Raw genomic sequence first — 19,764 nt, 5'->3', positions numbered from 1 at the left:
GAATTCCCTTATTGCATGATTTTCCATCTACAAGATTGGTAAATCAAGTCTAGATATGAGTAATTGTATCGGAAAGAGAACCGGATATGAAATATGGCCCGTTTGAGCTCTATTAATAAGATATCACAGTTACTAGACAAAAAATCCAGACCTGTCAAAGTATTTGGACCTAATAAATGAGCTCATGTAAATATTGTTACACTTAATGTTGATTCATATCCAAATGGAGAAACCTATCTATGTAATCCAACCTACTCAGACAACCTAAACCCTTGCTATCCCCTGGTGTCGCTCCTATTAACTCCCCTTGCCCGGTCGGTCATTGTCCAAGTCATAAATGTTAAAACATTCTTCAACTCTGCCTAAAGAATTAGATACACGATTGATCTATACAAGCTTTCTGATGAACTCTGTCGTCGACCTGCAGGCCTTCATTGTAAGCCAGAGTTTATTTTTTTCACTGACAACACCAAAGAGCTGCAGCCTAAAAATGGATGAATAATATTCAGAGTTGTAATGCCAGATCCGGCTGTTGTGGTGAACTAATTTGCAGGCTTGAACCAGGTGAGCCGGCTGGGACTCTAACATTCAGGTCTGGTGGAACTGCAAGGTTATATCTTTGCTGCTGCACTGGCCACGAAGATTTGACAGAGCTCCACATATCAGCTTCTCCAACGGAAGTAGAGGACTTAACCTGTGCTGTTTGAAATCCAGGGGGTACACCGTTATTGCCTTCTGGCAACTTAGCTTGCTCAATAACTGAAGAATGACTTGATGAACGACTTCTTGGGGATACTGTTTCCACCTTTGGAGATGGAGCAGAGACCCCTTCCGAAACTGAAGGTTGTGGCCCTGCTGCTCTAGCAGAACCTGCTGCAGATGACCCAAACATTCCGCTAAAACCATTTCTATGGGAGTTGTGCATGTGATTTTGCTGGGGTGGGAATTGTGTTCTCCAAGAAGAGACGTCACCTTGTCCCGCCACCTCAATTTGGCTGTTCAGTTTCTTAACAGCTTCGACCATGGCTTCACAGGGCCCACCCCCGACAGGAGGATTTAAGCCGGAAGTTGGGGGTGTAACAAGTTTCCTTGCATTAAAATCACCAGCAAATGATCTCTGATTTGCAATTGAGGTAGGCAATGGCTGGGGAGGTGCTCCATTCTCACCCACCCAGCCAGGACCATATTGTACCCCTGCAGGTAAGATGGCCTCTATCTTCTTCGATGCCATCTTCCAGGCTGTGGGGCCAAGCTTTGCAGCATACCTGGCCAGGCTTCGAGCATAAGCAAGGGCTTCATGAAGACCCACCTACAAGCAGGGAATGGGATGGGTAAGTTAGGTACTTGAAATGAAGCGTACATACAACTTAACAAATTTCCCAGCTTTGCTGAAGAAATATACCGGGACAAGTCGCTTCATGTTTCCATTTGAATGATATAAAACGGGTGAATTGTCGCCTAAAGATATCGGATCAAATTGTCTATAGGTCTCGCGCTTGTTCTCATCCACTATAAACTGTTTTTTTCCATATTTATTGTCAGCCCTTAAAATTGATGCTGCAAGTTGGAAAAGGGGTTAACTCATTGCATGAAATTAACTACTGATGAGGACTTTGACAAAGCATCCGGACAAATACCTGGAAATTCATTATTCCAATCCGTCGAATACTCAGAGTAGTTTTCACCATTTCTTGAGGTGTAAGGTGACAAAAATGAGTCAGAGGACCTGTACCTAAGTAATGGTGATGCCTTTCTTAGATTGTACGAATTAGATCCTGTTGCCTTATCTTCTCCATTAGCAAGAGTTGCACCCGAAGAAAGGTCAGTACCAACACGATCTACTGGGGATGTCTCAATAGCTTTCTTTTGATTCTTACTACTTGGTGGCCTGCCTCTCCGCACTATCTTGGGCTGGGGTACACCATCAGCACCTTCATGCTTCAGATTTTTAAAGTCTCGCTTTGCAAGCTCTTGTATAGCCCGTCCCTAATGTTACCCATTGTTCAGATAGAAGGATTAACTAGGAAACAAGGCATAAATTGGTAAGAAGGCAAACCTGCCGAAAATAGACCGTATCCGAAGCATTATATTGCATGGCATTCGAGCATATCAAATCTACATCAGCCTGATATAAAAAATTGAGTGAAATTCAGTTGCAATCGCATCGCTTTTTGCCTCAATTACATGATAGAAGAAACCAAAACTGCATTGACAAGAATATAATGAACCAAGCTCTAGTACAGAAAACAGAAAAATGTGAGCGATAATATAATTAATAATCAATCCATGAAGGTATGAAACCTTGCCTTTACCGGCACAATCCCTAGAGTACGTGTAAATAATTCCCTAAACCATATAATACTACAATAAAATACCTAATGAATAAAAAGAAGCTCAACAAAGTCAAGTCAATGGCATAATGTGCATATCCTGATAAATTCTTGGCGCTTGTATTGGTTCTGGAAGCATCTAATGATCATTATGCCCAAAAACTACTGTTTTAGCAAGTTCATGGTCAAGGCACCGGAAGTCGCATAACATTCAAGTAGCAGTAAATCTACTCTTAGCACAAAGCTTTCAACTTCCATTTTGATATTTTTCTTAAATAAGTTATCTCCAAAAACCACGGAATTTAGGATCTTGGTGAAAAATAAGACCGATTAATAAAAAAACTGAGTTCATTAAGATAACCATTCTGGAAACCTAATTGACCTAACCCTACCACACTATCCAACCATTTCAACCACCAAAAAAGAAATGAAACAAAGACAATGAGTACAGCATTATATTATAAGCTTGAAAGTTCAGTTTCTCATCATCTAACCAACCTCCAACTCATCCAAGTTTTTGTAAGCCCTACTCTCAAGTTTCTTCCTAACAGTTCCAAAATCCATTGGATGCTTTATTATGTCAAAATAATCAGGCAGCTGCAGGAAAAATTGTCTAGGTCAGCAGCAGAAAAAGAGAACGGTATGATATAATAAACAATCTGGCATGGTGTCATCACCTCGTCAGGATCCACTGGCTCAGAAAATACCCCATATGTGTCCTTCCTGCATCAAGATAAATCCAAGAAACTATTGCTGAAAACTAGTGATGGAGGACCAAAATAAAAGAGTCCAAGAAAGGTAAAAAAAGATAAGCATCAACCGAAACTAAAAGAAGTACAAAAGTAAGTACATACTTTTGAAGCCTGTCAAGAATGAAGACCAACAACTTTTTTTCAGGTAAAGGAGCTGTGGGACCAGACTCCATGGGTGATACTGCCCACAAAAATTAAATGAGAGTCCACAGTCAAATGGCAACATGAACGCAATCCCCTACATAATTTCTCAACTAAAAGAAATTTTATTTATCTTTAAATTTGTGTCCTAACTCCTAAAATCATGAGTTAAACCTTGTAGAGGAGTGTCTGTCGCTTTCAAGACCTCTTTATCCTGCAAAGATCAATGCAACCATCATGATTCAAAACCCCCACAATACTCACTCAAAATAAGCAATTACTACATAAAATCGGTTAATTAAAAAATAGCATCAGAAGTCCCAAAGAGAAAATTATACCCCAATAATCAATTCAAGTAAAGCCAAAATTGAATTTTCATGCAAACACAATGTTATTATACTGTAAAAAATGACAAAAATAGAAGTTGTAGGCTCTAACGTTGTGATAAATATATGGATATATTGACAAACTTCTGTACTTGGAAAAGGAATGGTTTTCATAAATAGACTCGAAGTAGATTATATACAAGATTGTTTATAAATGTATGTTTTACTTAAGAAAATACAGAAACGTAAAGAAATCATGTAAAAATCACAGATTCACAAGGAAACAAAATCATTAATCTGTTTTATTGTAGCGACTTAAACTTGACTGAGTCAAAACACAACATTCACTTCAGATCGTCAGAAGCTACAGCATAAAAAAAAAGAAAAAAAGTAAAACAATAATGTTTTGAGCGGGAAATTCCAGAAGCCCTTCAGATCAAAACCCACATTTTAAACCCCCCAGATATTCCGGGGCCAAAATATTCCCAAGATAGAAACTTTAGCTTCGCATTATTCACATAAAAAATAAATTTATTAGCAAGCAAATGCAAATCAAATATTTTCAGCAAAGACTCTAGATGAACCACGCGAAATCCCGTGCAATTTCAAAAAAAATCTAAACCTGATCCAAACCCCCATCGTCAGATCCGCCATCGTCGTCAATTATCTTGCGTTTCTTCGCGGAACCCTCCCGATCCTCATCCTCAGGGTCAGAATCATAGCCCGACCCGGACTCAGAACCAGAATTGGAATCGTGGGAATGCCGGCCGCTGTGCTGGAGCTGGTGCTGATTCTTCTCATCGGCAACAGTCTTGTCATCCGATTGAGGCAGGCGAACGACGAGCTTGACCTTCTTCTCCTTGCGCTCGTCTTCGTCGTCGTCGAATTCCGGCCGCGGCGGAGAATCATGATTGTTAGGGTTCCGGCGCGTGGATCGTCGGCTTGTGGAATTGGAAAGAGGGGTTTTTGGTGGGGTGGAGAGAGGAGGGGGGTTCTTCAAAGGACGGCCTTTCTTCTTTCTCTTCATCTCGGTTGTTGCTGCTGCCGCAGTTGGTACCTTACCCATTGTCTTTGGGTTTTGGAGTGAGAGAAGAGAGAGAAAGAGAGAGAGCCTTTTTATTTTTTCTCTTTTCACTGCATACAATTGGAAACTTAACTATTTCCAAACGACGCCGTTTTTGTTCTTTTTGAATTGGATAGAGAAATTACTCTGTTTTTGGACATGCAAAATAATGTTAGTTATGTTTACTAAATTGGACAGCTAACTATATTTATGTATGAATTGGTATTCATTTTAAATTCAAATTATCATGGATTCAGTTTCCAATTTCCAAAATTATGTCATGTGAGAAAATTAGGGTCCACAGAAACTTATTATTTATTACTCTTACTATATCATTCCCCAATGCAAAACTTGCGTAATATGGAGTTGGAAGGAAAATAAAAATGAAACAAATTAATACTACTACAAAATTAAGATTTTTCTTTGCCAGTATTAATAAATAAAAAGTGTATTATATTAATATGGACCAGACCACTAATTAATTACCAACCAAATATCAATACAAATCAAATTATGTCATTTTTATATCTTCTTCTCCTAGCCGCTTCGCTTCCGGTAAGTTTTCTCTTTCTTTGTATTTTTACTTCTCTTCCTTCCCTTTTCCTATTTCGATTAACATAAAATGATTTGGACTTGAATGTAATAAATCAAAATTTTAAAAGTTTTTTGGTATAGTTTTAGTGCAAACCTAAATAAGCTGCGACGAAGAAGAAATCGCGGCTATGGCGGGAGAAGAAGCTGATGGAGGCGCCGGCGCCTCCGCTGAGGGTTCTAACGGTGAGTTCTGATAAACTTTTTTGCCTTAGTAGAAATCTAGAGTTATATACACGAAGGTGCGTGTAATTTTTTTTTGCCTAAGATTCAATGCTTATGTTTGATTTTGTTCCTTTTTTTATGTTTCTGATTCATAGCCAAGTTGATTTGGATCGTTATATAGTAGCTGGAATTTCGTATGTTATTCTACCTTAATGTATTTCGCTTTAAATGTGGAGTTTGTGTGAGAATTGCGAGTGAATTCTGTGATTTGTTCCATAGTTAGGGTTTCGGTACTGCAATTGTCAAAGGGGGATGGCACTGTATAAATATTTCCTCAAATTTATGCACTGTTTCACTGAGTTCTATTTTGAAGTTTCTAATTCTCAGAGTATTTGATTTTGATGCATAATGGAGTAGATGTTTTTTTTGTTTTACACTAAAGTCAGCTGTATTCATGTGAGAAATCCGAAAAGATTTGACAATTTCTTCCCAAATTAGAGTTATTCATATGCTGAAATGATCTTATTTCCAGTGTGTAATTTCTTTAGGAAGCCATCAAAGGGGAAGAACATTAGGAAACGAACCGCCGTTGAAGAGGCGGAAGGTGAAGAAGATTCTAACTCTGGGAGCTCAGTGGTGTATAATAAGAAGAAACTGGCTGCAGCTGACAACAAGCTGCTATTTTCTAGTGGTCCGTTGAAAACTTCGAAAGGGTCTGAGCCTGAAAAACAGAAAGAATCTGTCTTTGAGTATGAGTCGTCCAGAGAAATTCAGGTCCAAAATGATAGTAGGGCGACTGCCACTTTAGAGACAGAGACCGACTTCTCAAGGGATGCCCGGGCGATTAGAGAGCGTGTTCTGAAGCAAGCTGAAGCGGCATTGAAGGGCAAGAACAAGAGTGCTGGAGACGAGAAGTTGTATAAAGGTTTACATGGGTATACAGATTATAAGGCTGGATTCCGGAGAGAGCATACTGTTTCCAGTGAAAAAGCTGGTGGAGCTCACGGACCTCTGAGGGCATCTGCCCACATAAGAGTGTCGGCAAGGTTTGACTATCAGCCTGACATTTGTAAAGACTATAAAGAAACTGGCTACTGTGGTTATGGAGATTCGTGCAAGTTTATGCATGATAGAGGCGATTACAAGTCAGGTTGGCAGCTTGAGCAGGAGTGGGACGAAAAGGAGAAGGTGAGGGCTAGAAAAATGGCTATGAGAAATAAGGGTGGTGATGATGATGATGACAGTCCTGCAACAAGTGATGAGGAAGATGAGAACGCGCTGCCATTCGCTTGCTTCATTTGTAGGGAGCCTTTTGTGGATGCTGTCGTGACCAAGTGCAAGCATTATTTCTGCGAGCATTGTGCGTTGAAGGTACTATAATTTGATCTTTCCTTACTCATTTATGCTTTTATCTTATTTGTACAAAATATCAGAGAATCAAAATGAATCTGCTTTTTTGCTTATGATGGTGTTTTTTTTCTCACAGCATCATGCAAAAAATAAGAAGTGCTTTGTTTGCAATGAGCCTACTTATGGGATATTCAATACTGCCTTTGAGATACGCAAGAGAAAGGCCGCTGAAGGAAAATGACATCGCAAATAATGTTTTGGCAAAATTCTGTTTGTTATTCTCTTCTCATTGTAAGATCAATTTTATTACTTGTATCGACTTTTCCTTTTTTGAGGATACTGTTGTATATTGAACAATTAGTCATGTATTCTTAGAGAAGAGCCTTCACAATTTATTGCCCTGTTTAATGTTTTCTTCAGTTTTCTCTCTTTCTCTCACCTCGATTCAGCACGGATGCTCTTGCTATTACTCTGTTCTTAATTATTCATAAAATCACCCCAAACTTTTTGTAATTTGATACAACTCTGGTTTTTCCATTTTCGTTTTTCTGTTTTTACATGGCACTGAGCTTGCTTAAAAGCACTGGAAATGGGAACAATATCATCATCTCAAAAATGATACAAAGAATTTGTATATTCAATGCTGTAATCTCCACCTCTTGGTATGTACAGAGACGAGTGTCATGCTCGTTTAAGTCAACAATTTACATGGTTTCATCGCAACAACTCTCTGCATGAACACTTGCCTTCTTTAAAATGGTGAAACCGTATTCCATCTTTGAGGATGATTTCGCGCTTTCTTGCCAGGGAAGTGTATTCGGCAAAGGTGTGGCAGTCTGCACAAATTGTTGTATTCTTGATGACCCTGACTGGTGTATTGGTCCTTGTTTGGATCAGGCCGAATGTGATTGCTCTTTTCTCTGTATGAGAGAGCAGTGCCTTCTCCTTCTCCTTCCCCCTCTCGTCGTCAGTGTTTACATGCTCTTGATTTCAGATGCTAGATGATACAGTTCAAAGTAGACTTCTCCATCTTTTTGATGTGGCTTCCCTGATGCTGAAAAATCATGGACTGTGTTGTTGATTTCTATCCAGCTCCAGACATTTCCTATATTCAGCGAACGACGTTCCATCAAATCCCGGACCCTGTCTACGTCATCCCATCTTTCTGAAGCTGTATACATGTTCATTAGCATCACATAGTTAGCAGGATTCTCTGGTTCTAACTTGAAGAGTTGTTTTGCAGCAATCTCTCCCAGCTGGAGGCTGCCATGAGTTCGACAAGATCCAAGAATCGCCCCCCAGACTGTTGAATCGGGCTCTACTGGCATCTGACTGATGAAATCCCATGCTTCGTCAAGATATCCTGCCCTTGCAAGAAGATCCACCATGCAGGAGTAGTGTTGAATGGTTGGAGTTATCCCGTATTCTGTCTCCATGCTGTCGAAGAGTCTCCATCCTTCATCAATCAAACCAGAATGCTTGCATCCTGTGAGGAGAGCTGTCATGGTTATGGGATCTGGCTGGAGTTTCTTTTCTTCCCGCATTCCGTGGAACAGAGAGATCGCTTCCTTCCCATGGCCATACGAAGAAAATCCCATTATCATGGAGTTCCAGGAAGCTAATGTTTTGATCTCGGCTGGCTGAAAAACACGGTAAGCAGTCTCCAAACTGCCACACTTGCTATACATGTCGATGAAGGACGTACACACAAACGTGTCTTCTACGTATTCATTTCTTATACTAATGCAGTGCGCCTCTTTCCCCCTTTGCAGAAGAGAGAAGCCTGCACAAGCTCTACATAAGCTTGCAATAGTAGCCGAGTTTGGCTTCACACCTTCTGCTTGCATCTGATAAAAGAAGTCTAGCGCTTGTCTGTGGTATCTGTTTTGGCAACTGCCTGATATAAGAGCAGTCCATGACACCACATTTGGGAGCTAACCCTGAATCCTTGATTTGCTTTATCATGTTTAGGGCTTCATCAATTCGCCCTGCCACTGAGTAGCCAGACACCAAGCTGTTATATGTGACTAGATCTGGCTCGACTCCCTCTTCATTCATAAGCTTCATGAGTTTGTCAGCTTTCTCAAAATCCCCCTTGAATGAATATCCAGAAATCATCGCGTTCCAAGCAAAGACGTTTCTACGCACCATGCCATCAAAAACAGCTCGAGCACTAATTAAGTCACCATTCTTCACATACATGTCTAGCAATGAAGTCATTACATGAAGATCAGAATCAATCCCATTTCTTATAACATAGCAATGAACTTCCTGTCCAATGGGGAGGCAATGGAGCTCACTCACAGCTTGAAGAACCGTGGTAACGGACCTGTTGTTTGGCTTAAAACCCCCCATTCTGCATATGCTGTACGATGTTATGCACTTCTTGGCATGATCCATGATGAAGATGCCCAGACAGAAGGCTGTTCCAAGTGACGATATCCGGCTTAGTATTGTAAGTTTCCATTTCATTCAATAGCTCCCATGCATCTTCAAGATGACCATGTGCTGCATAACCAAAGATGATTGCATTCCACGTAGATAGGTTTCGATTTTTTGCATAAGATCAAATACAGCTCGTGCTTGTTCCACATTGCCATTTTTCGAGTACATAAAGATGAGTGAGTTGCATTTGGATAAATTCGATTCGATTGCTTTTCTCAGGATGTATCCATGTATCTGCTTCCCCTCATCAAGAGCTCCCATCTTCCCACAAGCTTGAAGAACTCTTGTAATGGTGAAAGCATTGCTGTCAACCTTGGTGGATGAAAACTGCTTAAACCATTCCTCATTCCTCAAAGCTACCAAAACAGCCTCATTCCACAACAGAGATGTGTGATCCGATGTTTCATGGAACACCTTTTTTGCTGAATCCGAACCCCAACAGCTCCCATAGAAGTTCATCAATGCAGCCTTTGTATGCATATCTTGATCAAAGCCTCTCTGGATTAGGCAGGCATGAATCTCCAGACCTAGCCATGAATCTCTCAGGTTTGCACACATTTTGAGAAGCATGGCTAGATTTTCACTCCCAAAAACCACTCCCATATTGTGTAAGGGTCTCCACCTTTAGTCTTAAAATCCTCCAAGAAAGTGTTCCAGTGCAAGTAGTTGTGCTCCAAATCAAGGAAGAACACCATGGCTGCAGAGTGGAAGTCTCGGAGCTCCAAATATGATGTGATCAAACTCATCAAAGACTGCACCTTGATGTCTGAATCTTCCTCATTTGGCATTTTTATGATCTGGGCATGTCTTGCTTTGGCTGTACTGAGTGAAGAAAGGTTGGCCAATGTCTCGGAAAGTGAAGCACTGCCGCAGATTTTAGGTGGCTGAATTTGGTGGTGAAATTTCTATGTGGTAAGTGAAGAAATGTATTTATGGCTTCCATTTAAGCTCAGAATCTATACTTTTTGGCAAGGAGTCATCTGCAGCTCAAGACATGGCGGTTGGTAAAGAAATTTGGAGGGAGTTAGATTTTGTGTTTCTGTTTGTGGATAAGGTTATCCCAACTGAAGATAAAGAATCACTCTCAGATCTTTGTTATTCTCTTTTTATGATTTGTTTGATAGTTTGTGAACAAATCAAAATTATAGTACGGATAAAAATTCGATGAAACTTTATACTACTACTATAATTTCTTTTAACAATTTACCCTATTATATAAAGATCCATGTGTGGGTGTGGCAACAGTCGGTTCTTGAAAACAGGTAGTGGTAAGTATTTTATTTCCCAATAAAATAACCTGTGGCAACGGCTAATAAGAATATAAGATTCATCAACTGGAGTACTACTTGCGTAGATGTGTAGAACAAATGGGAAATTTCCTTTGCAGGGATATTTAGACGTCACCACGGTTCGTGAACCGCCGGTTCACGGTTCGGAACCGGCGGTTCTGGTTCAAGATTTGTTAGAACCGGAACCGGCCCGTCGAAGACCGCACGGTTCCGGTTTATGAACCGTGAACCGCCGGTTCACTTGAACCGGCCTAACCGTCGGTTGTTACCCGGTTCCGGGCCGGTTCGGCGGTTCGGCGGTTTATCCGATTTTTTTTTTTTTTTTTATTTTTTTTTTGCATTTTGTAAATTGTAATTCAAGTTTAAAATGTAAAAAAACTTGCGTAAATAACATTAGAATGAAGCGATGTACAAATGTAATTTTATTGATACAAATTACAACTTCAAAATTACAAATTACAACTTTAAAATTACAAATTACAAGTTAAAATTTACAAATTACAACATAAAAATTAGAAATTACAACTTCAAAATTATAAATTACAAAAGACTTAAAGTCTTCATTACAATTTACAAAATTACATATTCGAAATAAAGGGGAGAAAAAAGAAATAAAGGAAAAGGACTTGAGCTCAACTTAAATTTAAACTTAAATTTAAAATTTAAGTTGAAATATAAGTTGAGATGCATACGTATCCTCAATGCTCAATTGCATTTTGGAATCAAAGTCCACGTAGTTCTCTTACCTTGCTTACCTATTTGGCTTGATCGGAAGTATTGGCGCCTACTCTTCTTCGTCGGGGAAGTAGTCTTGGTCGGGTTGTACTACTAGTTTGTCCCAATCCGGTTCTTGGTCTCTAATTTCGGCGGAGCACCAATCATCAAGTAACATGGTGGCTTCCATGTTTTGTCCGGTGAGCCTACTTCTTCGGTCGTCCAAGACGTTGCCTCCAACACTAAAGGCGGACTCGACGGCGACAGTGGAAGCCGGAACCGAAAAGATCTCCTTGGCCATTGATGCAAGGATGGGAAAATCTTTCTCGTGTGAAGACCACCAATCTAGGACGTCGATTTGTTGGGGAACGGGACCTCCTTCTTCCTCATTGAATGAAAAGTGTGAGTCTAAATATAAATCTAACTCACTTACCGAATGTGCCGTCCTTCCTCCGCTGCTGAAGGCGTATAGGTCCGCCAATTGGGATTGGGTGTCGGGGTCATCAACTTGGAAGAAGCCAAAGTTCTGTGTTTGACGGGGGGGTCTAGGTCGAACTTGGTGGGTAGTATTGTACTTGACTTCGTAATCGTGAAAGAGAGCCCGCAAGTCGAACTCAAAATTTCTTTGGAGGCTTGGGAGGTGGGGGAGGTTTATTTGGAATGTTTGGGCAAGGTTTATGTAGTTGTCGTCGTCGTCAGTTTGCAAAGCTCGGAGTGGTTCAAGATCAATAGAAGATCAATAGAAGCTAAACATATTAAAACATATTAAAACATATTAACATATTAAAACTTACTAAAACATATTAAAACATACTAACATATTAAAACTTACTAAAACATATTAAAACATATAAAACTTACTAAAACATATTAAAACATACTAACATATTATAACATATTAAAACATACTAACATATTAAAACATACTAACATATTATAACATATTAAAACATATTAAAACTTACTAAAACATATAAAACTTACTAAAACATATTAAAACATATTAACATATTAAAACGTACTAAAACATATTAAAACATACTAACATATAAATCAAAGGAAGGACCACGCTGAGGCATTCCACAATAGGCCATCTTGCACAAGCATATAAGAAAAGGCGGTAGTCCGCACATAATCTTTTTCCGAGCAAGTATACCAAATGGTGCTCTCAAATTAAAGACTTATCATATAACATATTAAAACATACTAACATATAAATCAAAAGAAGGACCACGCTGAGGCATTCCACAATAGGCCATCTTGCACAAGGATATAAGAAAAGGCGGTAGTCCGCACATAATCTTTTTCCGAGCAAGTATACCAAATGGTGCTCTCAAATTAAAGACTTATCATATAACATATTAAAACATATTAAAACTTACTAACATATTAAAACTTATATCATATAACATAATAAAACATATTAAAAAACTACTAACATATTAAAACTTATTATAACATATTAACATAGTAAAACATTTAATTTAGAAGTTTAGAACTTACTTGTAATCGAAGAGCGGCTCGCCTTCCCACCTCCTCCGCAACTTGTGCTCTAGAAGGGGCACGACGACGCCGAGAGTCACTTTGATCTTGAGCAATGCCCTTGCCCCGATCACCACCACGACGAGATAAAGACATGATATTATGGAAATTGGAAGTAGAGAATAGATAGTAGTGTTTATGTGAATATGACTATATGATAACGTGAACAAGAACAACGTGAGTAAATTATGAGCGCAAACAACGTACACAACTTGAGAGAATGAGGATGAAGAATAGAGAAATTGAGATTGAGAGAGAAATTCTTATTAACACAAGAATGAGGTGAGTAGAAATGGAAGAGGAGGGGGAGGGGGTATTTATAGGGGAAAATTGTGATTAAAAATTTAAAAAAAAAATCAAATTTTGAAAAATAACGCCGAAACCGCCGGTTCGCCGCCGAAACCGCCGGTTTTCGGTGGAACCGGCGGTTTACGGACCGTTTGAATTTTCAAATTTTGAAAATTGCGGTGGGAAACCGCCGGTTTAGGTCCGGAACCGCCGGTTTAACCCTGAAATTGTGAAAAGGCTAGGGAGTAGGCCTGAAATTGTGTCGGAAACCGCCGAACCGCCGGTTCGGAACCGCCGGTTACGGTTTGCATAAAATGAGGAACCGGAACCGGCCCGGCGGTTCCGGTGCCGGTTCGAACCGCCGGTGACGGTTCCGGTTCCGGTTCCGGTTCGGAACCGCCGGCGACGGTTCCGGGCCGGTTCGGTTTGGAGACGTCAACAAATCTTCAAAAGCTACAAGATTCCGAGTTCCAACTTCTAATTCACCTTTCTGCATTGAAAGAAAATCAAGAATAGAAGAATCAACACAGACTACGGTAGGCCAGTTCTTAATTCTAAGAAACAAACTTCCAGACATTCTCCACCTTTGAACATCCATGAACAAATCCACCACTTTGTCCGACAACGTTTCCTACAAACAACTGTTAGTTCTTGAAAAAACAATGGTTCATAAACATCCAGCAGAAAAACGGGCATGCACGCAACACACAAACACAAATACAACTTGATCGTCTAGGCTGCAGAGAACCACAGAAAGATTCTGTTGTCTCCAACCCTCAAGGGTCTGGGCGTAATTTCATTACGACTACACCAGAAACCCTCGAGGGAGAGAGACAACAAAAGCTCCAGTGGTGGAAAACGAGCGAAAGCAAAGCTGCAAAAAACCATGGATTGCTACTTCTCCCCCAATGCCTCCTGGCCAAGTTTCATCACTGGTCACTACCATTCTTTTAGAAACCGTTTCTTGAAGAAACTAAGCATGCAAAGGGTCAGAAGCCCTTGAGGGAGAATAGCAATCGTAGCTTTCGAACGATATACCTAATGCATTGTAAGTAAGCTATGGATGAGGGTATAAGCATTATGCAACAACGTAGAAGCCTATTTATAGCCACAAAGTCAAGAGAAATTGCGAAGGCTCGGATAAAAAGTATGGTGGGACCTAAATATCTTAGGTACTAGACATGAATGGCCAAACCAGATTCGTTTGATTCATGATATATTGTTCCTAATCTAAGCAGAAAAAAGATATGGCCCTCAGACACAGAAGTCAACCCTCCAAAGCCAAGAATGAAGCATCGCAGGCATCTATCTCAATTATTAATCATGTTCGATTCCTTTTGACCCCTTGATCTTGCATGAGTGGATGGATGCAGTTGAAAGAATTTGGGTTGAAGCATTCATGTCAATGAGTCATTATATGAATAGAAAACTCTCATGTTTTTGGATAGGTGTACATATATAATTTGCTTTTACTTACATATGAGAAACTTCTGAGGTGCCGCGTCTCATACAGATAAGTAGAGTATGGGAATATTAAACAGATCTAAGATCTGAAATCCCATCATAAAAAGATTCAATAATAGTGTGAAATATAGAAAGACAAGCTGTTTTAATTGGTAAATCTGTGTTCTGTCGAATAAATACGTGTAAATTTGTAATACCTCGTCTGCATGGCACTCACATTCACTCTGGAAAAACTTTTCCTGAACAAACATAACCAACATTGTTAGCACTATAAAGAAAAAAAGGAAAGATAAAGTAGGTTATTTTATTTACCTGGTACTCTCCCTTTTACCAAAATTTTCAGCTCCCCACACTTTCACAAACAAAAAAGATTTATAGTGTTCCTAACAGAGATATCAATAGTAAACTAGTAACACATGAAACACATGGTATTGAGGAATCCATGGAAGTATGTTTGATCTCCATTCAACTAAAGAAGATATATACAGAGCCAAAATAAGCTTTGCTCATCAATTTATGATTTACTATGATTTTTGTACAACAGAATAGCAAATAGGAAAGAAGGATTATTTGGGAAATTATAAGATGAATAATCACAGTAAATTTTGTTAGGTACTGACAAAAAAACCATGTTATCAAATTCTGAGGTTCCCACCCCCACCCCCCACCCCCCACCCCCCCATTTGAATTTACTAACACACACACATAGATCATGTGCATTATTGGTGCCAGATGTACCATATAAACAGAGAAACATTTCATATCTTATTCTGAATGGATGTTACTGTCTACTTTTGAAAATAAAGCATATAAAGTAGGGCAACAGAACAAGCAAGTAGAGCAGCCAATGTAGAATTATCTTTTTTTTTATTGCAACATCGTATCCATTTTGTGAAGAGCAAATAAAAAAGGAAACAGCAATATACATGACATAAGAACCATAATCAGCAATATACTCATCAAGCTAGAGCATCAGACACTGTAGGTTTTACTCTAGAGGAATATATGTTTGTTAGCAACTTAGCGTGGTGATCTGAGTTAGCATGAAATCTCTCAGAAACTTCCATATCAAGTACTCCATCAAACATCAACCGGGATGATAGCTTGCCTTTTCAAATGCGACTAAAGCATTTATCGAACCATATCCTCAATAAATGAAATTGCACTGGTGATATACTTTCTGCTTCTTTTTAACAGAAGTGCAAATCATATATCCATGTTGTAGTACGACTTTGGCCCATTATAGCATATGGAGAACAATGAGGTGGACATTTACTTTAGAATAAGAATAGTTATATGAACAAGGAAATGTAGCATGCTGCAAAATGTGAAAATGCAACAATGCAAAGTAAAAGCATATAGAGTTTCAAAAAGAAGGTAGACTGAAATTTTAAGATCATATGTTTATGTTTAAGAAAAGTAAGATGCATTTTCACATGGATAAGAAGTTCTACATAATACATCTCATAAATAAACTAATTGAAAGAAAGATACAACAAGATCAAAACAAGCAGTGACCGTGTATTAATTCCTTGTATTCTTGAGAAGTACCTTGAGATGGACCTATTGATCTGTAGACATAATAAACCTCATATTTACCAGCGTTCTCTTGGTGTGCCATCTGGGAAAACAGGAGAAAGAACTTTATCATCACTCTTCTTCGTTGCGCCATTAACTCTACCAGCTGGTTTGCTCCTTTCTAAACTAGGCAATGGCTCATCTTGTCCATCATTGAAGTCTGGAGGCACATCGTCTTCATCATCATTGCTCCATTCATCATCACAATCTTCTCCATCACCATCTTCATCGCTTCCCACATTGTCAATGTCAGACCACTCATCCCCATCCTCTTCATCTGACATGTCTTCTTGCCCTGTTCCTTCAGCTTCACCTGAGTCAGTCCTACGAACATTTCTCTTGGGGAATCTTGGAGCATTAACTAGTGCGCGAAGCTTCTCCTTGATAAGCAGCATCTTGTCTTTATCTAACAACACAGAATCACGATAAGCTTCACGGAGGAAAACTGAGTCTCTATCCCCCTTGAGTGATATATAGAACATATCCGGATGCCTAATCACCATGCCTCTTAGCTGTTGGGAGAATCTAAATTCCTCCCAAAAATGGGTTAAATGATCCACAAGTGTTCTCTTCTCAAGAGTGAGGCTCAAGATCTCATGAACAACACCACAAGCATGTTTCTCCTTTTCGGGGCTACCAGGCCTCAAATTCGAAAAATCAGAATAAGGCGAAATGTAAGGCATATCTCTAAACAGAGAAATCCTTCTCATCTCACCTTTCGAAAGATGAAGCCCTTTTGGTAGCTTAACTCTATTGAACATAGGCACACGATCAATAATCAAATCTCTCTCTTCCGCTTCTCACAGCCTATTCTCGTCTTCAGCAAGCTCAGGATCCCAATGAGTCAACTCCAGCGCAGGCCAACGTCCCGTTGCAACAAACTTGAAATACTGTGGGTATCGTTGACATATAGTATCCCTAAACTCCAACGGAAGCCCCAAATCAGTCTTCAAATGAGCAATCTTCTCCAACAGAATCCGCTTATCAATCGACATCATCAACAGTTTCCTCAACTTAATAACCAACAAATCCTCCATTTCATTCCTAATCTTCATCTCCTCGAGGTAAAGTTTCTCGGCCTCAGGAGTCAACTTGAACCGAAGGGAATAAACACCTTCCACAATCTCAAACACAGCCGGAAATTTATTCAACAACACCAGTTCTGATAACCGGAAAATATTTCCTCGAGTTTGTCCGAGATTCATTATTTCCCGTCAAGACTAAATTCTGGCCCATAAATGAAGTCTTGCTCAAATTTCCACAAGTAGTTGATAAACCGAAATTCGCATACGGTTTACATTTCAGAAGCGGGGGTGAAGTACATGACAAAAAAATGGGACAGCACAAGCTGATGGTGGCAATTTGGGCGAGGAAAGTAAGAATTTAGGCTCCATAATCAATTTGAAACTATCGAGCAGGGAACATATATCAATATATCGCAACAATTAACAGAAGAAATTAGCCCAATAGCATCTATGTGTGATGTGTTCACGAATCAGTCGAGAAGAGATTTGAATTCGTGGAATGACTGACCTGGGTGGTTTAGCTAGGGTTTATCACAAAACCCCTCTTTGAAGATATATTTATCATTTTCCATTTTATCTTCATCCGGCAATTGATTGATGGATATGCATGTTTCCAACTTTACCTATATTTTTAGGAAAACAAAAAATCTTATGTAAACATAATCCTTCAATAATCTAGAATAAATGATAGAAAATGAATCATAGGTATAGCTTTAATGTACCAAAGCTAAGTACTTTTGATCTACCACAGCTAAGTACATTTGCATAATTTGTTCTTAAGGCTATTAGCAATGGGGCGCCCTAAGGCGCGCTCTATGGCGCGCCACGTCATCAGTTTTATCCTCCTACCCTCCACCTGCAATGAAGCGTCCTAAGGTGCGCCCTATATGTTATTAATTTAAATGTTATATTATTGTTTTGTTAATTAATGTAAATATTTTAAAAAATGTAATGCAAACTAAATTAAAAAACACAACGATTAACTAAAAACCGGCGAAGATTGCATTCATTAAACAAAAGTTACACGTTTTGAGTTAGCTAAAATCTACGCAATTCCCAACTTCCGGCGCAGCTCATCGATCAACCCCCGGAGATATTCGGCTTCGGCGGGGTCCGTACACTTCTTGAGCATTTTGTGCGTCTGCAACAACGTCCTCACCATCGAGGCTGTTGCCAACTTCTCGTACGTGGCGGTCGACGGGTGCGGGGTCGGGAGCGGGACCTCGATCGGCGATCGGTCGGCGGAGGTCGAGGATGATGTCGCCACCGCCTTCCCCTTGGCCTTCGCAGCCTTGACGCCTATGGGACGCAGGGAGGACATCGGTGTGCCGGAACTCTCAATGTCCTCGTACGGCCGGTTGAGGTCCACCGGACGAGTTCCGCTTTCACCGCTCGTATAACCATCAGCTTCGGTGTTCTTCGTCCTCTTTGACGCCTCGGTGTGCAGAATCTCGCCTTGGAACTTCTGCTTGTCCCTCAAGAGCGCTCAGATGGCCTCGTGCCTGAACTCGCCGTACAGGAACTGGTACGACAACAGAGTTTTGGAGCGCACGTCGCTCAAGCTCTCGCCGCTCCCCTGGGCCCTCGCGCACTTCTCGTACTCCGACGAGAACAGATTGATTTGCTTCTTCAACTAGTCCTAGTGCTTGTGTAGCTGCTCTCGTTGCCGCTTGTACGCGCTCGGCGGCTTCGCCGCATTGTAGCGCTCGACGATGCGCTCCCAATACGCCTGCTGCCTCTGATTGTTCGCGAATATCGGATCCTCCGATATGTCTACCCAACACCTCGCCAATATGAGGGATTCATCCGACTGGTAGTTCGTACGGCCGGGGGCGTACTCTTCACAATTTCCCGGAGGTGGCAACTTCTGCGCGCGGTGCCGGGCCCGCTTTTTTTTGGCGGGGGCGGAAGGGGCGGCGGCGGGAGGGGGCGGCGGGTCGGTTTGGAGACGGCTCAATGTCATCCAAACCGTACGATTCTGTGTTGATTTCGGGATCGTACTGCGTGTCGTCGTCGAACGGTCGATATTCATCTGGTTCTGTACCCGGCCAACGAGCCTCCCCAAACATCGGACTCTTGGGACTTGAATCCATTTCGTAGTAATAATAAAAATTCGAGTTTCGAGAATTAAATCGTGAAATGAAACGTTAGAAATGAAGGTGGGTAGGGGTATTTATACAAAAAATCGAAAACGCGTGCCATCGTCCGCCGATCCCGCAATGGGGCGCCCGATGGCGCGGACGATGGCCTATCGTCCGCGTCATCGTCCGCCGATCCCACAATGGCGCGGACGATAGGCCATCGGTCGCGACATAGGGCGCGCCCTATGGATCGGCCGCGGACGAAGGGGACGGACGATTTCGGGCACCCACAATGGGGGTATCGTCCGCGCCCGAGGACGATGGACGCCATAGGGCGTGCCATCGGGCGCCCCATTGCGGGTGCCATAACATTTCTTAAAGGCATTAGCAATGGGGCGCCCTATAGGGGATAAGGGCATTAGCAATGGGGCATCCTATGCACCACCACATCATCATTTTATCCTTCTAAGAGCATTAGCAATGGGTGCTCTAAGGCGCGCCACGTCAGCAGTTTTATCCTCGTACCTCCCCACCTGTAGTGGGGCGCCCTAAGGTGCGCCCTATGACGCGCCACATCATCATTTTATTGTTTTGTTTAATTAATTTAACTGTTTTCAAAT

The 19,764-nt window shown here is 40.8% G+C and overlaps 2 protein-coding genes and 2 pseudogenes across 3 annotated transcripts; 1 reads left to right on the top strand and 3 right to left on the bottom strand.

Moving 5' to 3' along the window:
* Window positions 1-129: 129 nt before the first annotated feature.
* Window positions 130-4,675, bottom strand: LOC121758466. Its single transcript, XM_042153863.1, has 9 exons — window positions 4,172-4,675; window positions 3,398-3,437; window positions 3,185-3,263; window positions 3,008-3,053; window positions 2,829-2,927; window positions 2,057-2,125; window positions 1,638-1,986; window positions 1,403-1,557; window positions 130-1,309 (listed from the first exon to the last, which is right to left on the bottom strand). Exons 1-9 carry the CDS (start codon window positions 4,613-4,615, stop codon window positions 506-508), a joined length of 2,085 nt encoding a protein of 694 aa, XP_042009797.1. The 5' UTR covers window positions 4,616-4,675; the 3' UTR covers window positions 130-505.
* Window positions 4,676-5,109: 434 nt separating this feature from the next.
* On the top strand, window positions 5,110-7,131 carry LOC121759531 (zinc finger CCCH domain-containing protein 1-like). 2 transcript variants are annotated; one of them, XM_042155149.1, is made up of 4 exons: window positions 5,110-5,167; window positions 5,288-5,389; window positions 5,901-6,739; window positions 6,855-7,131. In XM_042155149.1, exons 2-4 carry the CDS (start codon window positions 5,335-5,337, stop codon window positions 6,957-6,959), a joined length of 999 nt encoding a protein of 332 aa, XP_042011083.1. In that variant the 5' UTR covers window positions 5,110-5,167; window positions 5,288-5,334; the 3' UTR covers window positions 6,960-7,131. The 2 variants fall into 2 exon arrangements, with proteins under 2 accessions (XP_042011083.1, XP_042011084.1); XM_042155150.1 differs by having other exon boundaries at window positions 5,139-5,167; window positions 5,275-5,389.
* A 171-nt stretch (window positions 7,132-7,302) lies between these two features.
* On the bottom strand, window positions 7,303-10,235 carry LOC121759530 (annotated as a pseudogene).
* Window positions 10,236-15,838: 5,603 nt separating this feature from the next.
* On the bottom strand, window positions 15,839-17,761 carry LOC121759608 (annotated as a pseudogene).
* Window positions 17,762-19,764: the final 2,003 nt, after the last annotated feature.

The sequence above is a fragment of the Salvia splendens genome, chromosome 12 (assembly GCF_004379255.2).
Source record: "Salvia splendens isolate huo1 chromosome 12, SspV2, whole genome shotgun sequence".
Lineage (NCBI taxonomy): Eukaryota > Viridiplantae > Streptophyta > Magnoliopsida > Lamiales > Lamiaceae > Salvia > Salvia splendens.
Note: the sequence above shows the minus strand (reverse complement) of the source record. Positions and strands in the feature narration are given on the sequence as shown.